This window comes from Bos indicus, chromosome 15 (genome assembly GCF_029378745.1).
Source record: "Bos indicus isolate NIAB-ARS_2022 breed Sahiwal x Tharparkar chromosome 15, NIAB-ARS_B.indTharparkar_mat_pri_1.0, whole genome shotgun sequence".
Lineage (NCBI taxonomy): Eukaryota > Metazoa > Chordata > Mammalia > Artiodactyla > Bovidae > Bos > Bos indicus.
In genome coordinates this window covers 8,274,248-8,296,364 of record NC_091774.1, presented here as the reverse complement: position 1 = coordinate 8,296,364, position 22,117 = coordinate 8,274,248, and the positions used below count along the sequence as shown (strand labels likewise).

Genomic DNA, 22,117 nt, shown 5'->3' with positions numbered 1-22,117 from the left:
AACTGTTTTAAATATTTTCATGTTCTCTCTTTTTCACTGAGGCAAAATTGATATATTCGTTTTAGATGTATCACAGAATGATTTATTATTTGTGTATATTGCGAAATGATCACGACAATAAAGTCTAGTTAACATCCATCTCATACATAGCTACTAATCATTTTATTCTTGTGATAAGAATTTTAAAACCTACCCACTTAGCATCTTTAAAATATACAATACAGTATGCCATACAATATCGAGTATTAGCCTTAGTCACCAAGTTGTACATTACATTGTTGGTTTAGTTGCTGAGTTGTATCCAACTCTTTTGTGACCCCAAGAACCGTAGCTCACTAGTGTCTTCTGTCCATGAGATTTCCCAGGCAAGAATATTTGAGGGGGTTGCCATTTACTTCTCCAGGGGATCTTCCTGACCTGGGGACTGAACCAGCATCTCATGCATTGGAAGGTGGATTCTTTACCACCGAGCCACAAGGAAAGCCCTGACTTATTAATTTCATAACTGAAACTCTGTACCTTTTGGCCATTTTCACACATTTCACCACCCCCATTGCCTGCCTCTGGGAACCAACAATTTGTCCTCTATCTCTGAGCTCATTTTTTATGGTCCACATATAAGGGAGATAATACAGTATTTATCTTTCACTGATTTATTTCACTTAGAATAATGCCCTTAAGGTCCAACCAATCCATGTTGCCAAAAATGACATTTTTTATTGCTGAATAATATTTCACTGTGTGTGTATACATTCATACAAAAAAAAAAAAATATATATATATATATATATAATATACCTCATATTTTCTTTATCTACTCACCCATCAATAGACACTTGGGTTGTTTCCATGTCATAGCTATTGTAAATAATGTTGCATTGAAAAGGTTAAGTACTAAATGGGAGAAAATATTGGCAAATCATATATCTAATTGAAAAATAGTTAAAGGATCTAAATAGGCATTGTTCCAAAGAAGACATAGAGATGGCCAAGAACAGTTGCTCAATATCACTAATATCAGGGTAGTGCAAATTAAAACCCACTGAGACATTACCTCACACCCGTCACGATGCCTATCATCAAAAAGACAAGAAATAACAGTTTTGATGAGGATGTGGAGAAAAGGGAACTCTCACGCACTGTTGGTGGGAATTTAAATTGGAAAAACAGCATGGAAGTTTTCAAATAAAAACTAAAAGTAGAACTACCATATAATCCAGTAATGTCATTTCTAGGTATTTATCTGAAGGAAAAAAAAAAACTAACTAGAAAATACATGTTCATTGCAGCATTGTTTACAATAGTCAATGTTCTCTTCTGTTTCATCTATTGTTATTCAAATGACTCTATATTAGCATCTGGTCCCATCACTTCATGGTAAATAGATGGGGAAACAATGAAAACAATGTCAGACTTTATTTTCTTGGGCTCCAAAATCACTACAGATGGTGACTGCAGCCATGAAATTAAAAGATGCTTGCTCCTTGGAAGAAAAGCTGTGACAAACCCAGACAGCATATTAAAAAGCAGAGACATCACTTTTCTGACAAACGTCTGTCTTGTCAAGGCTATGGTTTTTCCAGTAGTCATGTACTAGAACTGGATAATAAAAAAGGCTGAGAGCTGAAGAATTGATGCTTTTGAACTGTGGTGTTGGAGAAGACCCTTGAGAGTCCCTTGGACTGCAAGGAGATCCAACCAGTCCATCCTAAAAGAAATCAGTCCTGAATATTCATTGGAAGGACTGATGCTGAAGCTGAAACTCCAACACTTTGGCCACCTGATGAGAAGAGCTGACTCGTTTGAAAAGACCCTGATGCTGGGAAAGATCGAAGGTGGGAGGAGAAGGGGATGACAGAGGATGAGATGGTTGGATGGCATCACTGACTCAATGGACATGAGTTTGAGCAAGCTCCGGGAGATGGTGAAGGACAGAGAAGCCTGGCGTGCTGCAGTCCATGGGGTCACAAAGAGCTGGACATGACTAAGCGACTGAACAACAATTACATTAGGAATGCAAAACCTCAGAAAAGTGACAAACATGAAGAGGAAAGAAGAAAAGAAGGAAGGATGCATGGAAAGAAGGGAGGGGGAGAACACAGGCTCTATCTTCAGTAATGTCGAGGCAATTATTACTTCAGTGAAACTCTTCTAATTATTGAAGAATTGAACTTTGAGCACTTCTCATCATCATGAAAAAGAAGTTCTCATTCTCAAAAGACCACAAGTACATCCTCCCTTACTCCAGAATTTTAACACAGGGCTAGTAATTAGAATCTGATCCAGTGAATTTACTACCTTCTTCCTGATTTCCAGGAGTTGGATTACTGATTCCCAGACCCTTGCCACTGACTCTCTCAGGAAGAACAACATCAGGACAGACATAAAAGAGTGTGCTGCCAGCTTCTTTCTAATAAACCTCTGTGAAGAGCCACTTATGAAATAATTAAATGGTATTTCCCAGTTTGTGATGATGACCACAGGATTTAAAGATTATTTGATGGGGAAAAAAGAGGCAAAGAATTTTGATATATAACTAAGACCCAGGGGTTAGAACTCATGTTTTTAAGTGTTAGATACCATTGTGAATAAACCTTTTAAGCATCAAACTTTTTAAGTACAATTCAGAGGGCCAAGAAAAGCCAATAATTTGGAAAAAGTGCAATTTAGGGAGACTTATTCTACCAGGTATTGAAACACAGTTTGAGAGCTATACCACTTCAGAGTGTGTGGTAGTGGTTCAGGTATAAACAATGCAACAGATCAGAGAAACCAGGAAGAGAAGTAAATACATATGTAATTTTGATATACATCAGATATAGCACTACAAGTTCCAGTGGAATTTGTAACTGGAGTACTAGAAAAATACTTATATTTTAGTAAGGGAATAAAAAGAAATAAGTATCATTAATATATAATTTGATAGTAGTACATATGTATAATTTACTTGTGAATAGATCTGAGGCAGTGTGGAGGCTCGGAACATGTTTACTTCTATAGGACTGCAGCATCAAAAACTACTGAAAACCATTTATCCGTAAATGTGCTCTGGCAACTGGTTATCCATATAGAAAATAAAGTTTCATTCTTGTCTCCCTACATAAAAAAAAGATACTTGTAGGGAAGTTAAGGACTTGAATATAAAAATAAACTTTTAAGAGTTTAGATGATATTCAGTAAATTATCTATACAATTTCAGGGCTAAGAAACATAAAGGGAGAATACTGACACATATGACCATATAAAAATTAGAAAAAAGATATTATAAACAAGGTAAAAAGTCAAGACATAAATTGTATGTAGCTAATACAGAATTAGGAGAGTACAGATGTAAGTTGTATCAATCAGTAACAAAAAAGACAATACTGTTGAAAAATGGCCAATAACTATGGATAGCTAAATCATAGAACAGGAAGTACAAGCGGCCAAGAAATATAGCAATATTTTCTCTCACCATAATCTAGGACACACAAATTAAAACAAAATTAGACATCAATTTTAGGACCGTCAAATTAGAAGAATTTAAAAGGCTGAAAATACAGGTAAGGGTACATAACATCATAACAAGAGCTCTCAAACATCAGTAGAAGCAAAGAAGCTGGAGGGTAATTTGGTGATTAGGTAACAGTAAGTTTAAAGGTACACAATATCCCAGTGAACCAGAAATTGACTAGCTTTCTAGATATACAGCCTAGAGGACTTCTCAGTTGGTACACACAAAGTCACAGGTACAAGGATGTTTGTTGCTGCTGACCCTGCTCTGATGCTGCTTTACGCTCTGTCCCTAGACTCGAACCCTCCCCCTGCATCCTGGTTCCGAGTCTTCTCTGAAGTTCTCTTCTCCTCATCACTCTGTTTCTTACTGAGCATCTATTTTGTTGCTGGTTGGAACCCCCAAATCTCTCTTCTGAACAAACTCAAGTTTCTCAGTGGCTAGGTGTCTCATCATTTTTACACTAGTTCATCTTAAATCACTTATCCATTATAACAGTTAAGACCAGTAAAATAAATTCAGTTATGGAATGGAAGACTGCTTAAGGGCTAGCGCCTTTCCTCAAAATGAAAAACACTACATGAAACCCATCCCCTTTGCCTCTTCCAATCACTCTTTCTTGAGTTCTAGTAATGGCTACATTGGACCTTATATTCAAGAATGCATGCAAGTACGTTGTGTGCGGAGTCAAGTCCAACTCTTTGCAGCCCCATGGACTGTAGCCTGCCAGGCTCCTCTGTCCATGTGACCTTTCAGGCAAGAATACCAGAGTGATATTTCATCGTAGTTTTGATTTGCATTTCTCAAATAATGAGTTGAGGTTTGACAGAAAACAGCAAAATTCTATAAAGCAATTACCCTTCAATAAAATATAAATTAAAAAAAAAAAAAAAAGACTACCAGAGTGGGTTGCCATTTCCTTCTCCAGGGGATCTTCCTGACTCATGGATCAAACCAGTATCTCATATATCTCCTGCATTGGTAGGCAGATTCTGACTTTAAAATAATCATCACAGATATTTAGTGAGCACTTCTTAAACAAGTACTTTGGTGCTGAAACACTAAAATGAAATTCCTGTTTGTAAACAACTCAAACTTGGATTAGGAGAAATCGTTGAATGGGATACAAGTAAATAGTTATAAAACAAGGAAGGAAGTACAAAGAAGAATGTAAATACAAGAAACTGTGGGAGGAGAGAGAGAAAGTGAATTTCCAGTCCCTCGTGTGGGCTGGGATGAGGGGGAACTGCTGGGTCTCATCACTCCCACTTGGGTCAGTCTCCCCTTGGAAGGGCAGGAATGCAGAAGTAAGTATCGGTAGTACAAGGTCCAATCCAGGCTGACTCAAGGACGCTCAGCCTCCCCAGACATGAAAAGCACTACATTTAACTGTCCCCACCCCTATCTCTGCAGTGACTATGCAGATGGGAAGATTTCACAAAAAATATGATGCTTGAACTTAATGTGAAGGAAATACAACAGTTCACAAGGAGTTTAAGAACAATGCAGGCAAAAATCAAAAGTGTGCAAAGACAGGTGAGTGTTGGTGACTGGAGGGTAGGGTTCCCCCAGGACTGGTGAGAGAAGGGCTTAGAAAAAGAGAGGGCAGTTACTCGGTGCGGAAAGGGGTGGTGTGCTGCACTTAGAAATGTGGGCTCTATTCCATGGATGGTCCACAGTTTGTTAGAAAGATCACTGGTTCTACTGCATACAGAACAGAGTTCAACCTCCAGAACCCAGCTGGGCCAAGGTAACTTTCAAGCTTCATTTCTTGTTGTTCCCACTAAACAACTGACTTTCCAGAAAAATCATCACTACAGTGCATCATGTTTTTCATTGTAAATACTCTTCTCCATTTTCATTGATAACATTTGTATTCATTCTTTGAAAGCCTCCTCTCAGAAGCTTTTGCCAGCTCCCTCAGATAGAATTAATTCATTCTTTTGTTTTATCTGCATAATAATGTTTGGCGCCACTCTTAAATCACTCACTCTTCTGTTTAACAATTATTTATTAGGGATTAGACTGTACATGTTCACAGGCTGTAGAGACAGAACTAAGTAGGGTGCTTAACACAGTGAGCAGTCAAAAAATGTTGGTCTCATACACTCCTTCTCAGAAGGTAACAGATACCATTTATGGTATATGAACTGTGGCTGGTGGTTTATTAGATATGTATTCAATAAATCATGAATTTTAAAAGCTCGTTGTAGAAAAATTAGAACTACTACATCAAATTCAGGATTTTAGAGATATTACTGCTTAGGAAATGACTAAAATGAAAATTTTAATCAGAGTAAAGGGTTCAGGAGTGAAGCCCCTCTCTGAGATTCCCATTAATGAACCCTGCTTAATACACTGCATAATATTTATCATCACTTGATATATATACATCAGTTCAGTTCAGTCACTCATTAGTGTCCCACTCTTTGAGACCCCATGAATCGCAGCACGCCAGGCCTCCCTGTCCATCACCAACTCCTGGAGTTCACTCAAACTCACATCCATCGAGTTGGGGATGCCATCCAGCCATCTCATCCTCTGTCATCCCCTTCTCCTCCTGACCCCAATCCCTCCCAGCATTAGAGTCTTTTCCAATGAGTCAACTCTTTGCATGAGGTGGCCAAAGTACTGGAATTTCAGCTTTAGCATCATTCCTTCCAAAGAAATCCCAGGGCTGATCTCCTTCAGAATGGACTGGTTGGATCTCCTTGCAGTCCAAGGGACTCTCAAGAGTCTTCTCCAACACCACAGTTCAAAAGCATCAATTCTTTGGTGCTCAGCTTTCTTCACAGTCCAACTCTTACATCCATACATGACCACAGGAAAAACCATAGCCTTGACTAGACGGACCTTTGTTGGCAAAGTAATGTCTCTGCTTTTGTGTGTGTGTGTGTGTGTGTGTGTGTGTGTGTGTGTGTGTGTATATGTATATGTGTTGTTCTCCTCTGCCTAGAGTGTAAGCTCCATGAAGGCTGAGATTTGGTCCATTTTGCTCACTGTAGAACTCCAGAACTTAAAATAGTACCTGGTAAGTGTAAGGGCTCAATATTCAGTTATTTAAAGAGAATGTGGAAGGGTCATCGAAAGGGAGGGGTTGATGGAGGCACGAAAAGATGGAGATTAAGGTACTTATTCAGTTCACAGAATCAGTATTTGAGCTGGAAGAGACTTCACTGCTCTCATTTTGCAGACAGAGACTGGTGCCCAGAAAGGGCTGGTGATGTACTCAAGGCCACATGGTGGGGAGCAGCAGAGCCTACACTTCAACCCGTGTCACTTAACGAGAGGCTGGTGAACTTCCCATGCTGTGCTCAGTCACATCCAGCTCTTCGTGTCCCTGTGGACTGTAACCTGCCAGGCTCCTCTGTCCATGGAATTTTCCAAGCAAGCATACTGGGGCAGGTTGCCATTTCCTACTCCAGGGTATCTTCCTGACCCAGGGATCTAACCCGTGTCTCTTGCATCTCCTGCACTGGCAGGCGGATTCTTTACCACTGCGCCACCTGGAAAGCCCGACCTTCCCATAACATCTACTTACAAGCAATATAGACAAATTGAAGTTTACTACGTATCTATAACAAACTTCAATCTGCTGGAAATCTACAGTGTTAATAAAATGGTATCAGCTGCTTCATCCAGACACCAATAATCAAGATAGAAATAAGAAAACTAAGATTTTCTGACCCATGGTTTTATAATACAAACATCAGACAGAATTTAGTTAATATAAATATCAGACAGTTATTGATGAAAACATCATCATTACCTCCAAGAACCATGCCAGCCTGACAGCACTTTCTAAGGCGACATGCTGGGCAGTTTTTTCTGCGGATTTTATCAACAATGCAATCGTTTCTTCCAGCACATAAGTAGTTATGCTGTCCTAAAAAACAAACAAAAATTAGGGAACAATTATTTAAAATATCTAAAGACTGCTGGAAAGCTTATGCAGTGACAAGAGGAGAGGTGCACATTAGTAAGAGCATAACTGTCTCAGCTGGCCTCTTGCTTGGCATAGCTGAATGCTTGTAATGCTCTAAACTTGTGCAATAAACCTCTGCCTTCAGGAGCCTAAATGAGGGGAACACATCTTAGAAACTAATTCCAGAACTCCTTTAAACATCTTTTGTAAAATATTTCTGTGCATCTTATTAATGGTGTCAGCAGATCACCATGTCTTTAGATCACCATTATTTCAAGATTAGGTACATGTTGCTGATAAGCATTAGTGTGTTAAGATAGTCAAGTTCTAGTAAAACCTTTTCTTTTTAACATATAAACCTTCAAGAGAACAGATATAGACAAAGAAGTCTCTGTGATAGACTTTTTAATAAAACCTATGTGCTTAATTCTTTTGGAGAATCTTGGAGCAAATTCACTCTTAAAGAATCTCATGAACTTGAATAGCATGTAAAAACTATCACTGATTGTATTGACTTTACTGTCTTGTTTATCTTGGCTAAAATTAGAAAACAGGATGGGGAGAAATAATGATAAAGTGAGAGCAATTTAAAACAATGAGAAAAACTCAGTGAAGGACAGGAGAGAATTACAGAAGAAATGAGGGTAAAACATGACCCTGTGCTCATTTTGTGATGGGTTTTTGTATAAGTGGTTACTTATACCCTTCAAAAAGTCTGGGAAAAAAGTTTAATATTCAACAATGATGATTATTTAAACCAAAATATGTTATATTTAATAAGGCATGGAGCAATCTATTTAGGTTAAATAAAAATGAAAAAAATTGTCAGCTTAGACATATAAATATTAACTAGAATATTTACTGCTTTGGCACTTCTTATTTTCCATTGAATTCCTATGAAATAGACTGTGAGACTTTGAACATCATCAGATTGCTTAAAAATAATTTTAAAAGTTGAAATTTTCAATTTTAAAATACCATGGAATTTTCCTATACTATTTTATATTGTTGTTTACTTGTTAAGTCACATCTGACTGTTTTGCAACCCCAAGGACTGCAGCCCAGCAGGCTCCTCTGCCCATGGGATTCTCCAGGCAAGAATATTGGAGGGTGTCGCCATTCCCTTTTCCAGAGGATCTTCCTGACCCAGGGAGTGAACCCACTTCTCCTGCTTGGCAGGTAGATTCTTTACCACTGAAGAACCCAGGAAGCCCAGTATTTTGTATTAGTTGACATTAAAATCAGATCCATTTTTTTAACCAAAGTTTGTAGTAAAGGAACACAGAGATCCCTTAAATGTGTATTTAACTGAGCAAGAAAAGGCTACGCTGCAACGATAAATGGCACAAAGGCCATTTTATGAGATAGCTAATAACAAAATGATTCTTGACCTGGGACGTTTTAGAAAATCAGATAGTCTTTGCTCCAAAACAGATTCCTCCACAAACTTCTATTCATGTACTCTCACATACTGGGCTTCCCTGGTGGCTCAGATGATAAAGAATCCCCCTGCAATGCAGGAGACCTGGGTTAGATCCCTGGGTCAGGAAGATCTCCTGGAGAAGGGAACGGCTACCCACTCCAGTATTCTGGCCTAGAGAACTGCATGGACAGAGGAGGCCGGTGGGGTACAGGGCATGGGGTTGCAAGAGTCAGACATCACTCAGTGACTAAACCACCACCACCACTCTCACACACTGGTGCTCGTTCCCTTGCCCCTCTCCAAAGAGCAGTTATGAAGCTCCACAACTATGCCCTCTAGGTTAGTGGAATGCACTGCATGCTACTTTCTAATTGGACTCCGGTTTAATTTATATATACATATATATATATTTTTTTTCTTCAGGCTACAGGAATGACTGTGGGAGTAAAAGTGTTTGTGTTGTGCTGTGCTTAGTCGCTCACTTGCGTTCGACTCTTTGCGACCCCACGGAATATAGCCCGCCAGGCTCCTCTGTCCATGAGGATTATCCAGGCAAGAATACTGGAGGGGGTTGCCATATCCTCCCCCAGAGGATCTTCCTGACCCAGAGATTGAACCTAGGTGTCCCACATCGCAGGCTGATTCTTTACTGTTTGAGCCACCAGAGAAGCCCAAAAGTGTATGTAAGTTTATCTATTTATTTATGATAATTTATCTTGACTCTGCACTGATTTCTCATGAGAGAACAGAAAGCAAGATTTTTCCATTCTCTCTAGAGAACACACTTAAACGGTGCTCAGAGATGTAACTGCCCTTGTTTAAGGGCAGGCTGTTCTTCTCTATACTCCTCTGTCAAAAACATCCAGGAAAAAAGCCTGAACCATCTGTAGCTGGAATGCTTCTAAGCGGTCTCTTTTCCGTTTCTAAATGATTTACAATAGCACCTCCTTCAGTGTCTCAGAGAAGATGTCCCCATTAGAGGGTACTCACTGCATGTTGCTAAAACCATTCCTTTCTACCTGCTTTCAAACCTTCCCCATCAGTTTCCTCCTAAAATCTTCAGTTGCTCCCCTTTCAAGGATGTCTTCTTTTCTCCTCAAGCTTTTCCATTTCAAAAATTCCATAATCAAGAAAAAAAAAAAAAAAAACGGAACTGTGTGTCTCACTCTTAATTCTCCTTGACTTCATCCCTTTCTTTGTTATCTAAGTTGGTGAAAAAGTCATCTGCACTTACAGCCTTTGATCAGTTTCCTTTACTTTTCAGTTCAGTTCAGTCGCTCAGTCATGTCTGACTCTTTGCGACCCCATGGACTGCAGCACACCACACCTCCCTGTCCATCACCAACTCCCAGAGTTTGCTCAAACTCATGTCGGTGATGCCATCCAACCATCTCAACCTTTACTCCTCAGCTTATTGGAACTGGGCTTATATGTCCACTGTGCTTATAAAACAGAGTAATGCCATCAACAATGTCTTCGTTCTTAAGTGCAGTGACTCTTTCTTGACTTTCTGTACAATCTGCCATGGGTAATTCTCTCTCCACCGGTCCCCCTGCCCCTGCTTTTTTTATGTGAAGCACATCTCTTCTGACTCTTCATCTTCTTTCCAACCATTCCTTTTAAGTTCCCACTGTCCATAGCTTTGCCTTTGCCTTATATGTTGTATGCTGTGTGCTCTGCTGCTGCTGCTGCTAAGTCGCTTCAGTCGTGTCCGACTCTGTGCGATCCCATAGATGGCAGCCCACTCTGCGACCCCATGGACTGTAACCCACCAGGCTCCCCTGTCCATGGAATTCTCCAGGCAAGAATACTGGAGTGGGTTGCCATTTCCTTCTCCACCTTATATGTTGTATTCCATTGTAAACACCATGTGGGTAATCTCATCATCTGTGCATGGCTCCAACATCTCATCCTAAGCTCTGACCTTCCAACCACCTCCTGGTAGGTATCTCGAACTCAACATATGAAAAAGAATTCAGTAGTTATCTGGTCAAGTTGTTTCATAAACTGTGTCATTCAAGAATTTTTTTAACAGATTGCATAAATTCGAAAAAAGGAAATTATCTACAATCTCATTACCATGCAACTACTTTCATTTTCGGGTTTCCTTCCAGCCTATCTATACAGATCTAGAAGGTATTTAACATCTATTTGTTAAGTGAATATATACACACTTTTAGAAAATTCTCATTAATTCAACAAGTATTGATTGAGTGTCTATTATGTTCCAATACTGTTTTTTGAGTAATCCCTTTTCCCCACTTAACTGAAATGCATCTTAATTATTGATACTGTAGTGCAGAAGAGCATTTACTGAAATTAGATTGCTTGTTCATAGCTCATATCTGAAGATTACAGTCTCTAAGATGATAATAACAGCAACAATTACTAAGCCCTTACTGTGTGCTGGCCACTGTTACAAGCTATTGCATGTATTAACTCAATCTTGGAGGTACTATCGATTCCATTTTATAGAGTTAACTGATGCACAGGGAAGTTAAGTAACATGTTTAATGTCGCACAGGCAGAAATTTTAGCTTAATTCACCCAAAAGGTTGCATAGGAAATTAAGGGTATGAACTTTGGAGCAATACTGTATCAGTTCACATTTCAGCCTCACTACCTGCTAGCTGGTGACCAATGGCAAGTAAAAGGAGGACACTGTTAGTATTTTGGGTCACATTTAATAACTAAACGAGCTCACATAAGAGCTTGGAATAGTTAATCATATAGTGAGTACTTAGGGAATGTCTACTACAACTATGATTTACTGACACGTCCCTAAATCCCAAATACAGATAGATCTGTTTTAGAGGTGACCAAAGAAATGTTAAACTGGCCAATTTATTCACTTTTAAAGTAAACAGAAAGACATTCTCAAATATGCATAAAATCAGGAAATACGGCCCCGATACACCACTCTTCCAAAAGAGATTCCGAAATGCTTAGTTTGACTAACAGCAGGTAAGTAGCAACAGAGGATGCACGAGGGAGGCAGTCTGGTGTGAAGGATAGCAAGTACTAAATACACTGAAAGATATATTTAAGTAAAATATATAAATTATAGTTTCCAAATAGAATACAATTCTTATAACTCTTGAGGGAAAAACAGCTGAGCATTTTAAAATTTGATGTTTGATGGGAAGGAGAATCTCTGGTAATTAAGACTACTGGCATGAAGTCACTACTGTGAGGAACTGGCATGCCTCATACCATCACAGATTTCCATAAAGAATGGAAGATATCTGGAAGCTCCATGCATTCTAAGCTATGGTCATCTTCAACACGAATATTGGGCTGTCAAAACTGCAAAGCAGATATAGCATCATGCAAGCAAAATATAGGACATATATAGTTAGAGGTTAATGTTCTCTACGAGATCTTTTGACCTAAGAAATGTTGCAGCCCGTCAATTCCAACTAGAGGTGACTAAGACAATTTGGCATGGGGCCCAGACCTGACTCTGTGTCACAACACTTGCCCAATACTCAGAGCCACCAAAAAAGGCAAGAATGCAGAAAGGACAACTCCATTATATGTATTAATCCATCAAATACCTGGCTGTACATGCAGATGAGGAAAATTCACGCCTAAAAGCACTAGCTCTGTTACAGCATTATCTGGGAAGTCTGCAAAAGATTAAACTGTGATGGTAGCAAATTCAGCATGATGTCTGCTGCCACCACTTTTCTTCAGACAAATTTATATCCTCGATTCAAAAAACACATTCATGTCCAGATCCAGCTGCTGATTTCTCATAAATCATAGACTGATGGTTCAAACTGCATACTGCCAAATTTATACACACTGTGGTTATATAACAAGTCTATAAAAGTCTCTCTATTAAACCACCCTGCAGTCTATGTTCTAACTTCCTTGCTGTTTACCCACTCTTTCATTACCAGGAATTACAAGACATTCAGAAGTATTTATAAGCTATCAGTTCAGTTCAGTTCAGTCACTCAGTCATGTCTGACTCTTTGAGGACCCATGGACTGCAGCACGCCAGGCCTCCTTGTCCATTACCAACTCCCGGAGCTTGCTCAAGCTCATGTCCATTGAGTTGGTGATGCCATCCAACCATCTCATCCTCTGTCATCCCCTTTTCCTCCCGCCTTCAATCTTTCCCAGCATCAGGGTCTTTTAATGAGTCAGCTCTTCGCATCAGGTAGCCAAAGTATTGGAGTTTCAGCTTCAACATCAGTCCTTCCAATGAACATTCAGGGCTGATTTCCTTTAGGATGGACTGCCTGGATCTCCTTGCTGTCCAAGGGACTCTCAAGAGTCTTTTCCAACACCACAGTTCAAAAGCATCAATTCTTTGGCATTCAGATATCTTTATAGTCCAACTCTCACATCCATATATGACTACTGGAAAAACCATAGCCTTGACTAGATGGACCTTTGTTGGCAAAGTAAGGTTTCTGCTTTTTAATATGCTATCTAGGTTGGTCATAACTTTTCTTCCAAGGAGTAAGTGTCTTTGAATTTCATGGCTACAGCCACCATCTGCAGTGATTTTGGAGCCCAAAAAAATAAAGTCTGACACTGTTTCCACTGTTTCCCCATCTACTTGCCATGAAGAGACTGGATGCCATGATCTTAATTTTCTGAATGTTGAGCTTTAAGCTGGCTTTTTCACTCTCCACTTTCACTTTCATCAAGAGGCTCTTTAGTTCCTCTTTGCTTTCTGCCATTAGGGTGGTGTCATCTGCATATCTGAGGTTATTGATATTTCTCCCGGCAATCTTGATTCCAGCTTGTGCTTAATCCACACTCGTGTTTCTCGTGCTGTACTCTGCAAATAAGTTAAATAAGCAGGGTGACAATATACAGCCTTGACGTACTCCTTTTCCTACTTGGAATCAGTCTGTTGTTCCATGCCTGGTTCTAACTGTTGCTTCCTGACCTGCATACAAATTTCTCAAGAGGCAGGTCAGGTGGTCTGGCATTCCCATCTCTTTCAGAATTTTCCACAGTTTATTGTGATCCACACAGTCAAAGGCTTTGACATAGTCAATTAATCAGAAATAGATATTTTTCTGGAACTCTCTTGCTTTATCTATGATACAGCGGATATTGACAATTTAATCTCTGCTTCCTGTGACTTTTCTAAAACCAGCTTGAACATCTGGAAGTTCATGGTTCACGTATTGCTGAAGCCTGGCTTGGAGAATTTTGAGCATTACTTTACTAGTGTGTGAGATGAGTGCACTTGTGCAGTAGTTTGAGTATTCTTTGGCATTACCTCTCTTTAGGATTGGAATGAAAACTGACCTTTTCCAGTCCTGTGGCCACTGCTGAGTTTTCCAGATTTGCTGGCATATTGAGTGCAGCACTTTTACAGAATCATCTTTCAGGATTTGAAATAGCTCAACTGGAATTCCATCACCTCCACTAGTTTTGTTCATAGTGATGCTTCCTAAGGCCCACTTGACTTCACATTCCTGGATGTCTGGCTCTAGGTGAGTGATCACACCATCGTGATTATCTGGGTTGTAAAGATCTTTTTTGTACAGTTCTTCTGTTTATTCTTGCCACCTCTTCTTAATATCTTCTTCTTCTGTTAGGTCCATACCATTTCTGTCCTTTATTGTGCCCATCTTTGCATGAAATGTAAAGATGGTATCTCTAATTTTCTTGAAGAGATCGCTAGTCTTTCCCATTCTATTGTTTTCCTCTATTCTTTTCATTGATTGCTGAAGAAGGCTTTTTTATATCTCCTTGCTTTTCTTTGGAACTCTGCATTCAAATGGGTCTGTCTTTCCTTTTCGCCTTTGCTTTTCGCTTCTCTTTTTTTTGACAGCTATTTCTAAGGCCTCCTCAGACAGCTATTTTGCTTTTGCATTTCTTTGCCATGGGGATGGTCTTGATCCCTGTCTCCTGTACAATGTCATGAACCTCCGTCCATAGTTCATCAGGCACTCTGTCTATCAGATCTAGCCCCTTAAATCTATTTCTCACTTCCACTGGATAGTCGTAGGGGATTTGATTTAGGTCATGCCTGAATGGTCTAGTGGTTTTCCCCACTTCATCAATTTATAACCTATCAGTTCAGTACAGTTCAGTTGCTCAGCTGTGTCCGACTCTTTGCAATCCCAAGAATCACAGCACGCCAGGCCTCCCTCTCCATCACCAACTCCTGGAGTTCACTCAAACTCATGTCCATCGAGTCGGTGATGCCATCCAGCCATCTTGTCCTCTGTCGTCCCCTTCTCATAGGCCACCACAAACAGGATAAGTGGCATGTGATCAACAATAGGAGTTACTCAAGTAGGAGATACCATCTCCATCTCCACTTTCACATATGCATCATTGACCCCTCTTGAAACCTGAGGAACTATTACCTGAAGTCTACAATAGAGAACCTTGCTTTCTTTCTCCTTGGAAAATCTCTTACCTCCTTTATGGTGGGAAAAGCAAAAGATAAGTGCTAACTACCAAGATTTCTTCTAAATCACATACTCCCTTTTATTTTCTTTATGCTCCAGTTGTACTGACATCACTGTCTTTTCCTAAACTCTTGAAATATGAGTTTAGGAAACATGTCTCTATGACTCTCCTCCCTTTTCAAATTTATCTGCTTGGCAAATTCTTACTCATCTTTCAAGTCTGGTCTTACCTGACTGATGATAGAAAGATCTGGCCATTTCTTTGTGCAATTGCATATTCAAGGTATTCCTCTTGTAAATGCTATGTGCCTGTTTCTCCCCACATTTTGTGAGAGTAAAAACTAGGTCTTTAGAGTTTTGTGTCTAATAAGAGTTTGATAAATATTGTTGGAAACATGCTTATCTAATTACATGCACTGTTTTACTGTCATATATATATATTCAACAACAATAGTCATAAAGATACTCAACAATAAAAGGTTTATTATAATGTTTCACTTAATGTCATATAAAAATCACTTGCTCCAGACTTTTACTTACCACCTTTCAATATTTACTATTACAGAATGACTTTTATTTCAGTAAATTCCTTCCCTTTTTATACTAGTAAACCATGAGGCACATGCAGCACCTTCACCAAGCTTATTTTTTAACAGATATCTTTGGAAAACCAGAGAATTTTTATTATTTTAGAAAAATTTGTTTAATGACATACAAAAAAGGGACTATTGAATGATTATATTTATATATTATTTCTAATTGGTCTCTATATTTACCATTTTAATATAACTTCCAAGCACTACTATTATTAAAAAATCACATTCTGTGAATATAAAAGTACTATTAAAATATGACCGTTTTACTTGCCTAGTGACATACAAAAATTTTAGATACCTGAAAAATAAAAATCCTTTTAAAATTTCTCTTAATACAGGCTTAAAAATTCCATTTTAATTGAATCTCTTTATTATAAGCTAGAAAGAGATTTACCTTTAAAATAAGAAATCTGTATTATTTGTGTTGCCTCTCAGAGCACAAGTGAGCACATTTCACTTTGGTTTAAGTCAAGTCACAATTTTTCATGTCTTTTTATGATAAGAAGAGGGAAATATGTAGCAAAATGAAAAGAGAAATGAGTATATGTTCAACAGATAAAGGACCAAAGGAAAAAAAATGTACAATATAACCTACAAAAATTTAGGCTTGAGGTAACATGAGCTGATGCTTATGAGGACACTCTTTCCACCATAAACACACAAATGCTGGGTAAATTATGACAGAGGCATGTCAACGAATTATAGTAAAGGAAGGAAGGAGGAGAGAAGGAAAGAGAAAGAGAGGAAGAGAGGGAAGGAAGAGGAAAAAAAGAGAAAATCTCATAAGTCAGGAAAAAAGAAAGATATGAAAGCCGGAGGGATAAATCCGACTGAACTTTGCAGTAGTCCAAAAATAGTTGCAGATACAGATAAGGGACTCAGGAGCTGAAAGCTAGCAGTTTAAGCTCATGAGGGTTTGGAGTACGTGACATTAGGCCATCTGGAAGACAGGGACAGGAACTGAAGTCTCCGTAGGATGGAGACGCTCAAAAGGCTGCCTTATTCATGAAAATAATACCAAGAATACAATACTAAGAATACAATACCAAGAATACAATACCAAGAATATACCATTTAAGCCAGAAATGTGTCCAAAACTTTGACTTGGGAGAGGAATTATTCATGACTAAAAATAAAACAAATAAACAAAAATCTTGGCCTTTTTCAGAGGTGATTTTCACTACCATGTTATATAAACCTGCATCACAGAACAAACAGCCTAGGACCAGTGAAATTCCCAGGGTCCTGGGAGAGGTAAATGAAAAAACTTATATTGTAAGGATAGGTATACATATATATATAAAATCTGTATAAGAATTTTTATAGAAACTGTTCATAAATAGCCCCAAATTGAAAGCAATCGAAATTATCATCTATAGCATAATTTATAAACAAACTGTACTTCATTCATTTAATACATCATACCGTAATGAGAATGAATGTCTAGCCCATGTAAAAATGTGAATGGACTCCGTAAGTATAATGTCATGGGAAAGAAACAGACACAGGAAAACACTGTATAATTTCAGGCATAAAAATTTACAAAACAGTTAAAACCATCTATGATGTTAGAAGCTGGGATGATAGCTACTTTTAAGGAGTGATTGGACAGGATGCGAGGGGACTTTTAGAAAGCGAATGATTTGAAACATTTTTTGAGGGTGATGGTAACAAAGTTTCCGCGATTTGCTGTCCATGGGGTCACAAAGAGTTGGACATGGCTGAGTGACTGACAACAATTCATTAACATCTACATCTTTAACTAAAGTACTTTTTCTGAAGATATTTATGTCAATAAAAACTTTCCTCTTTCTTTGTAAAAATGTCCACCTATGAGGACAGCATGGAAGGCAGTGTGATCCAACAGAGAGAGTCTGTGTAGGGCTGACCACCAGAAATCCAGAGCTGAGGAGTCCAGAAAAGAACAGAAACATCACCTGCATTACAGGATACAACTGGGGCTTCCCAGCGGCATATCCCCCAGAGTCCCACCAAAGTATCCTGCCAGAGAAACAGTCAACTATGATCTTCCATCAAACACAGAGAACTCTAGGGACAGTCACGTGTGTACATGCCATGGACATCTGTTCCTCTCCCTTCAACCCCTCTTCCCATACCTTAGCCCTGAAAAGGTCAAAAGTAGCTCTAATGGTTCTTCCGAGAGTGAGCAGGGTGAGAAGGAGGTGACCTTGTTCTTTCTTCCCTACAGGCTTCAGGCCCCAAGCAGTGCTGAGCAAGGGCAGAGGAGAGACTCCAACTTAGATTAGAGTTTGCAGTTTTTACTGTATTGCTGGCCAGTACATTTTGATTCGGAAATAAGATTTTTCTTCTGATTAAAAACTGTAGGATTGGACTAAGATTTCATGCAAACTATGGAAGAATACTTTGGTTACCTCATGCGAAGAGTTGACTCATCGGAAAAGACTCTGATGCTGGGAGGGATTGGGGGCAGGAGGAGAAGGGGACGACAGAGGATGAGATGGCTGGATGGCATCACTGACTCGATGGACGTGAGTTTGAGTGAACTCCGGGAGTTGGTGATGGACAAGGAGGCCTGGCGTGCTGCGATTCATGGGGTCGCAAAGAGTCGGACACGACTGAGCGACTGATCTGATCTGATCTGATGGAAGAATAAAGTCATCCTGATAGTGGCATTTTGAAGAAAAAAATGGTGTGCATGGGTGTGAGTATAAAACAATTAGGGAGTTATTTAAACCTTGCTAGAAAAATAAGTGTAAACTAGTAATTCTCAACTAGAGGCAATTTTGCCTCTTTCCCCACCTCCACTCTGGGACATTACACGGTGCCCGGGGACACTGCTGTTTTACACAAATGAGGAGTTAGGTGCTGAGGAGAAACTGGGGTGTGGCTAAAGATCCTATGATGTACAGGACATTCCCCACAGTAAAGAATTAACTGGTCCAAGATGGAAATAGTGCCACACTTGAGGAAGCCTTGGTGCTAACTCATGATTGCCCCGTTTTTTTCAGAGAGATGTATTTTCTAGGTCTGTCCACTGAAAATGCCCAGAAGCAAAGACAATCACAGCAGCAATAAATGCTAGGATGCAGACTGATCGCCGAGTCTAATATCATTTTCATCTGAAAGCAATCAGAGCTCTGTGGAGAAATGGCTGATGCAGCACCAGGATGCGAAATGTACAAGTTGGGACTGGGATGTTATATTGTGACTGAGTTTCATGTTACTGAGTTAATGAAGTGTGTTCACGTCATCCTGACCAAAGATAAGACAATTTCTACATCAAAAATAATTTAGTTTAAGTGGTTAAAACACTATCCTGCCTGCTAAGTCACCTCATTTGTGATCACTCTTTGCGACCCCATGGACTGTAGCCCACCAGGCTCCTCTGTCCATGGGATTCTCCAGGTAAGAATACTGGAGCGGGTTGTCATGCCTCCTACAGGGGATCTTCCCAACCCAGGGACTGAACCCCCGTCTCTTACCTTGCAGGCAGATTCTTTAATGCTGAGTCACTGGGGAAGCCCCATTAAAGCACAGTGACTAGATAAAAAGCCATGAACACAAAATGAACTCAATGTAAACTACTGGAGGTTGCCAGGGTATAAACTTATTACTTTGAAAACTGATAATTAAAAAGAAATAACTGAGCAACAAATACGTCTAAATTGACTTTTGGAAGAGAGAATGAACTCTAAAAAATATTTTAAAGCTGATAAAATCAGAAGGAATAACAGAAGTAGAATATCACCCTTTCGCAATCTCTAAAGAAATGACCACCACCTGTGAAGGATGAAAAGACTATTAAAAAACTCCTCCTTTTTCCAATTACGTATCTGTGTGATGCTGCATTTTCTTCATATGCTTCAAGCAAAACAACATATTGCAACAGATTAAATGCAGACAAAGTTATGAGACACAGCTGCATTCAATTAAGGCAGACATTAAAATGACTTAAAAATTTAAAACAATGTCACTGTTGCCATTAAATTTTTCTGGATTGGAAAATTAACATCTCATGGGTTTGCTGCCTTTTAAGTGAGTTAATAAATGTTTTAAAAATTATCAGTTTTGATTCTAATATAACAAATATTGATAGATATAATTCACACAAACAAAAATTCTTTGGACTCCCCATAATTTTAAGCAAGTAACAAGATCAGGAGACCATAGTATTTAATAACTACTTTTTTTTGTATATGATTCTTGTTAAAATATTTAACCTGAATCTAATCACATAGAAAAAAAAAAATCAGACAAATCCAGACTGAGAATTTCTACAACAGTTTGCCAGAACTCCTTAAAAATGTCAATGTGATGAAAGACAGAAAAAAAAACTGGGTGATCCTTTTATATGAAAAACTATAGAAACTTTTTACCCAAATGAAATACATAGTTTTTGATTGGACCTTGCATGGAAAAAAAGTTTTTTATATGGGACATTTTAGGAACAACTGGGAAAATTTAAATAATGGCTATATACCAGATAAAATAATTATATCAATGTTAAATTTTGGGGTGTGATAAAAATATTGTGATTACTTTGTAATTGTCCTTTAGGAACACATTTGAAATCTTGAGAGGTAAAGTACTATGTCTGCAACTTATTTTCAAATAGTTGAGTACAGACATTCATTTACCAGTATTCTTCTGATTTTTTTTAGAAGCACAGTGTTCTGCAGACTGGAGAAGGCAATGGCAACCACTCCAGTACTCTTGCCTGGAAAATCCCATGGATGGAGGGACCTGCTTGGCTGCAGTCCATGGGGTCGCTAGGAGTTGGACACGACTGAGTGACTTCACTTTCACTTTTCACTTTCCTGCATTGGAGAAGGCAATCACAACCCACTCCAGTGTTCTTGCCTGGAGAATCCCATGGACGGGGAGCCTGGTGGGCTGCCGTCTATGGGGTCGCACAGAGTCGGACACGACTGAAGCGACGTAGCAGCAGCAGCAGCATTCTGCAGACACATATACAATGAGATAAAAGTTTGAACCAGTTTTTCGTATTAGCCAAACTGGGCTGGTCGTATAAAACCAGAGTGAAGAGAGTGGGAAAGAGTAAATTTCTGGCAGAGTGTGAAAAAGAGCTGGACAGTAACAGAAGTTTTAAAGTATCTTAAGGTAAGATTCCAGGATTTTTAGTTAAAGTGAAGAAAAAAGGTGTTGGGGGAAGAAGGAAGGAGATAAAATTTTATAGACTCACATCATGGGTGAGTATATTACGAACTTAACTGGTTTATTTCATGTAATCCTCATAAACAAAAATACATGTCGTGTTGTTGTTCAACTGCTAAGTTGTGTCCCACTTTTTGCAACCCCCATAGACTGCAGCAAGCCAGGCTTCCCTATCCTTCACAATCTCCTGCAGTTTGCTTAAGTTCATGTGTACTGAGTCAGTGATGCTATCCAACCATCTCATCCTCTGCCACTCACTTCTCCTGCCCTCAGTCTTTCCCAGCATCAGGGTCTTTCCAATGAGTTGGCTCCTCACATCACATAGCCAAAGTACTGGAGTTTCCGCATCAGTCCTTCCAACGAATATTCAGGGGTGATTTCCTTTGGGATTGACTGGTTTGATTTCCTTGCAGTGCAAAGAGATCTCAAAAAGGCTTCTCCAGCACCACAATTTGAAAGCAACAATTTTTCAGTGCTCAGCCTTCTATATGATCCAATTCTCACATCAGTACATGACTACTGGGAAAAACACAGCTTTGACTATATGGACCTTTCTCGCAAAATGCTGTCTGCTTTTTAATATGTTATCTAGGTTTGTCATAGCTTTTCTTCCAAGGAGCAAACATCTTTTAATATCATGGCTGCAGTCACCATTTGCAGTGATTTTGGAGCCCAAGAAAATAAAGTCTGTCATTTCTTTCACTTTTTCCTCTTCCATTTCTGATGAAGTGATGGAACTGGATGCCATGATCTTAGTTTTTTGAATGTTGAGTTTCAAGCCAGTTTTTTCACTGCTTTTCACCTCTTTCACCCTCATCAAGAGGCTCTTTATTTCCTCTTCACTTTCTACCATTAGAGCAGTATCATCTGCATATCTGAAGTTGTTGATATTTTTCCCAGCAATCTTGATTCCAGCTTTTGATTCATCTAGCCTGGTATACCACATGATGTACTCTGCATAGAAGTTAAATAAGCAGGGTGACAACATACAGACTTGTCAAACCTGTTTCCCAATCTGGAACCATTCTGTGTATGGTTTTAACTGTTGCTTCTTGACCCGCACACAGGTTTCTTAGGAGACAGGCAAGGTGGTCTGGTATTCCCATGTCTTTAAGAATTTTCCACAGTTTG

At 39.1% G+C, this 22,117-nt stretch overlaps 1 protein-coding gene across 2 annotated transcripts in view; it reads right to left on the bottom strand.

Moving 5' to 3' along the window:
• The window catches only part of PGR (progesterone receptor), a 127,824-nt gene that overhangs the window by 64,460 nt on the left and 41,247 nt on the right, over positions 1 to 22,117 (bottom strand). The window contains exon 3 of one of the 2 annotated variants that reach the window (XM_070803332.1): positions 7,263 to 7,379. The exons of the other annotated variant lie outside the window; for it this stretch is intronic. Within the exon in view, the coding sequence (XP_070659433.1) occupies positions 7,263 to 7,379 (117 nt within the window). The remainder of the gene's footprint in view (positions 1 to 7,262; positions 7,380 to 22,117) is intronic. 2 annotated transcript variants of the gene reach the window in all.